The 10000-nt window shown below is 37.9% G+C and overlaps 1 protein-coding gene across 1 annotated transcript; it reads right to left on the bottom strand.

Moving 5' to 3' along the window:
* Positions 1–6635: 6635 nt before the first annotated feature.
* On the bottom strand, positions 6636–7679 carry LOC137968453 (uncharacterized). The gene has a single exon (XM_068815025.1). It carries the CDS (start codon positions 7677–7679, stop codon positions 6636–6638), a length of 1044 nt encoding a protein of 347 aa, XP_068671126.1.
* Between the last annotated feature and the right edge of the window lie 2321 nt (positions 7680–10000).

The following is a 10000-nucleotide window of genomic DNA, read 5'->3' as shown; positions in this document are numbered from 1 at the left end:
TTCTTTGCTGCATTAGTATTGCATAGCACAGACCAACTGGAGGAATAACATCACACTTTCTTAGATTTCACAACAGTTGACATAGGGTCAAGGAAAAGTGGACACCTGCTTTGTAGCTCTTTAAATAATGCATCCCAACTGAAGTCTACCATGTCAGGATATTTGTTCTTTCTTAATATGGATGGCTTTTTTCTTTTGCACAGTTCAACGGAGTCAGCATGTAGTTCTTGTAAAAGCCTTGCCTTAACTTGAAATTTTAAGGATGTCACATTGTATATGGTGGACACAACCTTCTCTGAAGTGCATTTGTCAGCTTGTTCACAGTGTCCACTTCCAGAACATCAGCTGACGACTTTGCAATCTATTGAACATATACAAGTTATTATTAGATTAATTCATGAAAATTATCTAGTGTCTTATTGAATTACCGGTATTGTATTCTGTGGTCATGGATTTAGAAATTATCTACGTGGTTAAGTTATTGAATCCCCCTTTCATTAGGGCTCAAAGTTATCCGCTATTAACCTTGTGTAATCTTTAAGGAGATATGGCAGATGTATTGAGATTGATGTAACCAGTATATAAAAAGATGTCATCATCTGACCCATGAGACCAATTATTATGTGGATTTCATAACAATCTTAGAAATCCTTGGGGACGAGGTTGCAAAGAGATAATGAAAATAAACTCGATCAGAGAAATTTGGATACATCTGCCAAAACATGATAACCGGGTCAAAGCATAGTTGGTGGAAACCGAAAGAACCGTGATAAAACGCAACTGTCACCCTTGTTCTCTGGGTCCTTTTTATGTTATTCCTTGTTTTTTTTTTTATAGAAAACTCCGAACAAGATCCTCTTCCTTCACTTCCTGTGGAAGATGCTAACACCTTTAAAATGCATGCTAGTGTCTGCGAACGTGAAGGCGAGGTAAAACTCCCTGGAGCTTTTCTCCGACTTACCCTAGATTGTTTAAACCTGCTTGTGACAAGATTATTGCCGGCATCGGGTTAGGATTGCTTCTTGTGGTAGTGGTTGCAGTTTTACCTTCTTCAGGGGTGTGAGTGGTTACCGATACTCCCTCTTCAAGGTTGCTAGTGGTTATATCAATGCCCCCTTCACACTCGCCAGTGATTATATCAATGCCACTGGTTACAGATACGCCTCTTTTAGGGTCACAAGGGGTTGCAGCATCAAGGCTTCTCCTGGCCATGGTTAAATGTTGGGGTCCCTTTCTAAGATTGTTACCGGTTACGAATAATGTGTTTGTTAGAATGTGATCAGCTCCGCGGTCCATACCGCTGTTCTTCTGTAGTACGGAACTCGAGATGTTTGATTCAGGTTTTGTATTCTCATGGTCTGCAAAGGTGAGTGAACGAGCACTAGACCGATTTTCCACCACACGCACTTTTTGTTCCGGTTCCAAAGTCGGAGAAAATACTTTACACCTCTTGGCAGTAACACTTTGCTTTAACTGAATTTGCATGTTAATTACCGATGATTTAAACTCTGAAAATCCTAATACCTTCCCTTCACACTGACGGCAGATGTTAGAGGGCAGCCCATCGTCTTCTTTAATGGACACTTGTAACAGTTCTGATATAGTTTTCCCAAGGTTCTTTCTTATTCCACTTTTGCTAAAAACATTGGTTGAACGGTCGACATCTTTCTCACTGCCACAAAGTCTGCAAAACTTTTCGCCCAAACTAGAATATATTTTTTGAGGTGTTGTGGACATTATTTGGGCTCGACATGAAACATCCCATCTCAAATGGCCAAAAGTAACAATAACTTGACAGCAGGAACATTTTCCCGTGCTTTCGAAGCACAACATGGTAGTACGCGCTATTTCTTCATACTGTAGTTTGGTTTGTACAAAACTAGTGATGAAGCTGAATCTAAATTCCTTTTTTCATGCTGTCTGATACGCGTTGGACTCTTGTAAGTACGATGTGTTTCTGAAAGTGAAGCAGTTAAAGATACTTGAAACGTGCATGCTGAGGAAACATGTGATTGGAGTTCTTCCAACTGGTTATGGGAAGTCTGTTATCTTCCATATGCTCCCCTTCATGTTGGATTACTTGAGCGGAAAGGAAACAAGAGCATCACAGTTATAATCTCACCTTTGAACGCTCTCATTGAAGACCAAGTCAGTAATTTGAATGCTAGAGGTGTAAAAGCTGGAGATTTACAAGCATCGCATCGGGTAATTGAAGATGATAAAAAAGAATTGCTCTATTCAGAGGATGAAAGTGACCTACTGGATACTAAAACGGCATCTAAATATGACATTGCTGAAAACGAGACCTTGAACAGTATACAGAAAGCGGAAAGTAAACTGTTATTTACACACCCTGAGGCTTTCATTTCCTGCAAGGATGGTAGGAAACTTTTTCAATCAGATTTGTATCAAGAGCAGGTGTTTTGCGTGATAGATGAAGCTCATCTTGTATATGATGGGGCTCTGAGTTGCGCCCTGACTTTGCCAAGCTCTCCCAACTCGGCTGTCTGTTTCCATACGCCCCCATTCTTGCACTAACTGCTACAGCTCCGAAAAAACTTATAGAGTTTTTGAAAGGAAATCTTCACATCAAGGACCCATTTATACTTGTAGGAAACTTGGATAGGCCCAATATTTTTATTTGTAAAAGTAAATGAAGGCCATCCAGCCTTGGTGCCGAAAGTTACATTGACATTCTATAGCCCATCGTTGAGGAGCTCAAGGTAAAGTTAATAGACTACCCCCCAAATGGTGTGGGTATTCATGCAAATTTTTTATTGATGTTTTGAGAGAGAAAAGTTACTTCCCAGAAAACTGCGTTAAAAGTCCAGAAAATTGTCTTTTTGTACAGTACCATGCCCCTCAAACAGACAGAATGAAAGATGAAATTTTGAAGCAACTGACCAATTCGTCAAAAGAAAGCACGATCCGTGTGGTATTTGCCACAGTTGCTATCGGGATTGGTGTCAACATTCCAGAGGTACGACTTGTTATCCATTTAGAAGTGCCAAGAACGTTAGAATCATAGTATCAGGAACTGGGAAGAGCAGATAGAGATGGCAAACATGTACTAAGGGTACATTACAACACTTGGATAACAAGAACACTCTCGTACGAGGCTTACTAACGTACTAAGGATACACTACAACACTCGGATAACAAGAACACTGCCATACTAGGCGTACTAAGGATACATTAAAATACTTAGATAACGAGAACACTACAGTACTAAGCGTACTAACTCCTCTTAAGGATACATTAAAATACTCAGATAACAACACTGCCGTACGAGACGTACTAACGTACTGAGGATACATTAAAATACTTAGATAACGAGAACACTGCAGCACTAAGCGTACTAACGTACTAAGGATACATTACAACACTGCCATACTAGGCGTACTAACGTACTAAGGATACATTAAAATACTTAGATAACGAGAACACTACAGTACTAAGCGTACTAACGTACTAAGGATACATTAAAATACTCAGATAACAAGAACACTGCCGTACGAGGCGTACTAACGTACTAAGGATACATTAAAATACTCAGATAACAAGAACACTACCGTACAAGGCGGCACAAGGCATACTAACGTACAAAGGATACATTGCAACACTCAGATAACAAGAACACTGCCGTATGAGGCGGCACAAGGCATACTAACGTACAAAGGATACATTGCAATACTGTAATGGTAATTAAATAGTAACAGGCCAGTTACAGATGACGCAAACGTGTCGCATGAATGTAATTGCTTATCTACATGTAGCGTTAAAGAGATTAACTACACTTTGGCTTTAACCAGTATATCTCTCAATGAACTGCCTCTTTTATAAGAAATGATCAGAGGTTCCCTGAACATTCCTTTAAGTTTAGGTTGTAATTCTATAAGATGCCATTTAAACATTAGAAGCTTAAACAAACATTATAATGAGCTATGTACTTTTTTAGATACCATATCCATTCAGTTCGATCTAATTGCTTGCTCAGAAACGTGGATTGCGCCTCAAGTTGATACAGACTGTTTTGATATTCAGGGTTATAACATGCTAATGGACAATCGCTTGTTTTCAACTGGGGGCGGGGTTGCATTATACTTAAAATCAAGCTTTGATTATTCTCTGAGAAATGATTTAAAGATGGATTGTATTGAAAATATCTGGGTAGAGACAAATGACTTGTCAATTGGCGTTATTTATAATCCTCCTGGCAGATCTCAACGTGAATTTCTCGAGCAATTTGAACATGTTCTACATGCCATTTTTTTGTCTAAGCGAAAGTGCCTAATTTTAGGTGATATTAATATTAACACACTTGTTAGAAGCGCAATTGCAAAAGAATACCTCAATCTGATTCATTCTGAAGGCTTTAATCCCTTGATATTTGAAGCTACACGTAGTACCGAGACAACAATAAGTTGCATAGATCATATACACTCCAATTTCGTATCTTCAAGTTCGAGCGGTAGCATTGCAGTCGAGATAGCTGACCATTTGCCTGTTTTTACTTTTTCTTATGATCCCACACTAAGCCCCTTTCCCGATATAATTGAAATTAGAGATTTTAAAAAGTTTGATAAAAATGCTTTCTGTGATGCACTGAGGTGCGAAGACTGGTCGCCTGTATTTAAGTGTAATGATGCGAATGAAAGTTTGACCAGATTCCTACATTCCTTTAATAAGATTAGTAATCAACATGCACCACTCAAATCGATCAAAATTAAAGGCAAGACTAATAAACCTTGGATAACTGGAGGTCTGCGGAAATCAATCAAACTTAGAAATTATTTGTATAAAAAATGGTTGACAACCCGTTGCATTAGTTATTATAATCAATATAAAATTTACCATAATAAAATTGTGGCAATTAACAAACTTTCTCGCTCATTATATTATGGTCGGGTTTTTAAAGACTCTCGTAATACTAAGAAAATGTGGGATAACGTTAACCTAATAATTAATAAAAAGCGTCCATCTTCTCACATTGATAATTTACAAGTTGGTAATAAAAATCTACAGCAAACAGTTACGATATCAAATGCTATCAATACGTATTTTCGTAACATTCCAACTGAGCTTGCATCAAAACTTCCCACTACAAATCGCCGTTTCTCGCATTACATGAAGAGAAAAAAGGGTAAGTTTCACTTTAATAAAGTCAATGAAGTTGAAGTGTTCTTATTGCTAGAAAATATTGATACTAGGAAATCAATTGGGGTTGATAAGGTCCACCCTTTGCTGTTATCTTCCGGTTCGCTGGAAATATTTAAACCATTGACATATATTATAAACTTGACACTTGAACAAGGTATCTTTCCTGACAGTTTAAAAATTGCCAAAGTCATCCCGATTTTCAAACAAGGATCTCGTCTTTTGTGTAATAACTACCGGCCTATCTCAGTTCTTCCAGCTCTAAGTAAAATATTTGAGAGATGCATTCTTAATCAATTAACGTTCTATTTTACTATTGAAAATATCTTGATACCTAACCAATACGGTTTTAGATCTGACGACACTACAACTGACTGTTTAGTAGATTTAATAGACGAGATAACATTAGCCCTTGATGAAGGATGTTATGCTGTATCCCTATTTTTAGGTCTAAGTAAAGCTTTCGATACAGTCAATCACTCGATTCAACAGCGATTTCAAAATATGTAACACTGAAGATGACGGATGTACCGTCGAAACATGTCTGGAAAATTAAAGAAAGTTGTTATGTTTATACGACTATAAATATTATTGCAAAATTAAAACGTCATGTACCCAACAAATCTTTAACAAGTATCTATTATGCACTTATATATCCTTATTTAACTTATGGCTGCGTATTGTGGGGTAATAACTACGAAACTGCCAGATCTCAAGTGGTAAAGCTGCAAAACAAAGCTTTAAGAATCATCAATGAGGTACCACTTCGTGAGCATATTACTCCCCATTATGTTAATCTTGGCCTAATTAAATTTTCTGATATTGTGAAGTTAAAAACTTGTCAACTATTTTATGATCTTATCGTAAATAACAAACCATCAAATCTTACTCTATCTTTTGTATCTGAGCAACATAATTATACTACTCGAAGCACATCCTTACAGCTTCTAAATCCCAGTTCCTTTAGAACAAATATAAGGAAATTCTGCCCGACAATTATTGGATGTTATTATTGGAACGATATTCCTCTATTCATTCTTTTTCAGAATTATTTTGCTCAGTACTAACTACTGCACCCCTTAACTATGTGTTCCTCCTTTCCTTTCGCTTATTGTAATTATCTTTTATCTTAAAATAAAATTTAACTTAATTTAAAGGGCATCTAACTAGTTTACCTATATCGTTGCCCTTCTCCGTTTATTTCATGTAGTGAGCTTTTTAGACCTTGTAATTCTCTAAGTAAATGGGGAAATAAATAAATGAAATGAAAATGAAATGAAGATGCCATTTCTCCATTAGAATGTGTTTTAGGTTAGGCACAGATGGGTTGTATTGCGTTACAAAGGGCAATATTTCTTTGCGCACTCTTGTGTTTTCTTGGAGAGCTTTCGTTCTGTCAGAAAATTTGACTTCCGAGAGTGTTTTATCTATAAGGTTGTTTGGGTAGCCTCTCGCTTGAAGGCGTAGTTTGAATATTCTTATTTTTTTTTTAAGAAAGTCTCCTGTGAAGAGTTAGTTCTTAGTAGTCTCAGGCCTTCACCTTTCACAAAGCCTTTTTTGACTCCGAGTGGGTGACAGGATTTAAAATGCGTGTACTGGAATGTCTCAGTAGGCTTGAAATAAGTACGCGTGTCAAGGATAGATTCCTTTTCAAATCGTGCTCCTTTGTAGATGCATGTATCAAGAAAGATGATTTCTTTATCAGAAATATCAGCAGTGAATTTTATTGTAGGATGGTAGTTATTTGCATGCTCAATGAAGTTGTTAATTTCCTCTCTATTGGTGTCCCATAAGGAAAACATGTCATCGATATATCTTTTCCATACCAACGGCTTTGTACTGTGCTGATCGATAATGGCTGTCTCAATCTTAGCCATGAAAATATTAGCAAAAGAGACTGCTGTTTTAGTGGCCATAGCTGTACCATGGGTCTGGAGAAAGTCTTTTCCATTGAATTGGAAAGAGTTCTCCTGTAGTATAAGTCTCAGCATTTCTCTAAGATAGTGTGTTGGTATAGGGGGCGTTCCCGTGTAGAATGTGTCACATGCATGGCATATGGTCGTGATGCCTTCTTCTTGCGGTATATTTGTATATAGACTCGTAATGTCCATTGAGACAAGGACTGCATTTTGTGGAATTCTCGTTCCTTCAATGAAGTTAATAAATTGAGTTGTATCTTTAATGTATGACTGCTGTTCTTTCATTATTGGTTGGAGGAGACTGTCAGCAAAAGCTGAAATTCTCTCAGTAGGGGAATTGCATCCAGAGATTATTGATCGACTTGACAAGTTGACCTTGTGTGTTTTTGTAAGAGTGTAGAAAACTGGAATGCGTGGAGGGTTCGGTGTTTGAGATAACCATTTTAATGTCATTTCATCAATATGTTTCTTTTGGTAGAGTTCTGTAATAATGTTTCGTACTTTCATAGCGGTTTCCTCTACTATTGGTTTTTCGAGGGGTCTGTAGTGTTCTTTGACCTGGATTAGTGACATGCCCTCTTTAATCTTGTCTATTTTGTTCATTATGACAGTGGTGGTTCGTTTGTCTGCCTTCTTGATATTTATTTCTGAGTTTTCTTTGAGTTCTCTAATAGATTTGCGTTCTGATTTAGGTAGGTTCGGTTTAGGTTCTCAATTTCTGAGAGTTGAATTTTTGTTTCTTCAAGGTATGTCTCAAGAGCAACTGACTGTTGAACTGGTGGTTCCCAGTTAGATTTAACATAGAAGGGGTGTTTCATCTTTCCTCTACCGTGGTAGATATATCGGAGACGCATTCGTCTCGCAAATTGGTTGAAGTTGCGTAGAAAGAATTTGTTTTTTAACACTATTAGTGTTAGTATGTGGAGATGGAATGAAACGAAGGCCCCTAGATATTAGGTTTATCTGATCAGTTGTCAAGTTGCAATTTGAGAGGTTTCTGATGTAAGTGTTTTTGATCTCTTCAGCTTTCTTGGTAATACTGTTTTTCGCTAATTTCTTTCGATGTTTGCGTTTCTTATTCAAGTATTTTCTTGTGTTTGAGACTCTCCCTTTCCCATTAAAGGACTCAGTAAGAACACATGGATAAATTGAAACATCTTTACTGCTGGCTTTCTTAAGATTTGACATCATCTCTTGCATAAGTTTGAATTGCTGCTGAATATTTTGTACTTGCTGTTTAAGTACATTCGTGTCTGGTGCCTTATCTAGTTCAAAATCTAGATTATTTTCGTGCTCTGAAGGATTAACAGCTTTCTTGTTCGCCTTTGCTAGGCGTTCTTTGTGAGAGACTTTGTTTAAATGTCTCTTATTAGAGTCAATGCTCCTGAGGTGAAACTTAATGAGCGCTCCTAGCAGTCTCTGTTCTGCCTGTTATCTGATCGTTTTGATTTCCTCTTTGAATTCTTCGTCAGCTCGTATTTTAGCTTTGGCATCATAGGGCAAATTTTTAGGGCAGGTCTGTTTTTGACGGTGGGTCTCAAGTTTGAGAATAGCCTCCTCTGAATTCTTAATTCTTTTCTTAATTTCTTCTTCTGAGTTCATCGTATGGCAGGCTCTCTTGGCAGGATTTTCTCTGATGTGGCTGTCTCGGGTCTGTTTCACATGAGGGCGTTTACTTCTTGATTTTTGTGCTGATTTCTTGGTGCGTTTGTGGGATTGGAGGTTGCTTATCTTTTTCTTCGTCTTCTGACGCAAATTGTAGAAGCTCATCCTCGACTTTCTGGTCTGGTTCTTTGTTTGCTTTTTCGGTTACGAGTAGACCGTTGCAGTCAAGGATACTTGGGGACATCTCTGTGTCGGTCATATTTATCTCTTTGTATTAGGTGTTTTCTCTGAGATTCTGAAGCAAGACCGGTTTTGTTCCTTTAGCGGAACTCGTCCGTTGCTGCTATTTGGAGTAACTGAGTGGTGTTTGTTCGGGCAGTGTTTACAGGTTTTATACCAGTGTCTAACAGAGTGTTGGATCGAAAGTGGCCTTCTCTTATTGGGCCAATGAGGTTGGCCAATTAGTATCTGATGTGTCGATCCTGATGTAGGTTGTGTTTGTTCGGGCAGTGTTTACAGGTTTTATACCAGTGTCTAACAGAGTGTTGGATCGAAAGTGGCCTTCTCTTATTGGGCCAATGAGGTTGGCCAATTAGTATCTGATGTGTCGATCCTGATGTAGGTTGTGTTTTTTACATGTTTATTTTACTCTTGGCCATGTAAATATTCCGTTCTCTGATTGAGAAGCGTTAGAGGTTTCTACATGGACTGGCTGGTATTTGCCTGAAGAAAATGCTGCAGGCTCGAATATTGTAGTAGATATTGTTGAAGAATGTACATGTGTTCAGGTAGTCTTGGTCGTGGACGCGAAAGTTTCCCACGTAGCAGGAAGGTGCTCTGTCCAAAAATATCAACATGGTAATTAAATAGTGACAGGCCATTCACAGAGCCCGCAAACGTGTCGCATGAATGTAATTGCTTCTCTACATGTAGCGTTAAAGAGATTAACTACAGTTTGGCTTTAACCAGTATATCTCTCAATGAACTGCCTCTTTTATAGGAAATGATCGGAGGTTCCCTGAACATTTCTTTAAGTTTAGGTTGTAATTCTATAAGATGCCATTTCTCCATTAGAATGTGTTTTAGGTTAGGCACAGATGGAGCTTTTGGAGAATGTCCACTCTACTTCAGTGGTCTCCAAAATTCACAGTATGATTTTAAGGTTGTCCGCTCTGCTTCAGTGCTCTCCAAAATTCACAGTATGATTTTAAGTTTTTTTCTCACAGTCACAATTCGATCACCTTGGGTACAACTCTCTGACACTCGTACTGTCACAAAAAACTGCACAAAAATCTACTCGATCCTATTCTTTTATCGCT

This window comes from Montipora foliosa, chromosome 8 (assembly GCF_036669935.1).
Source record: "Montipora foliosa isolate CH-2021 chromosome 8, ASM3666993v2, whole genome shotgun sequence".
In the NCBI taxonomy this organism is placed as follows: domain Eukaryota; kingdom Metazoa; phylum Cnidaria; class Anthozoa; order Scleractinia; family Acroporidae; genus Montipora; species Montipora foliosa.
The sequence above is the reverse complement of the archived record's forward strand: the minus strand, read 5'-3'. Positions and strand labels throughout refer to the sequence as shown.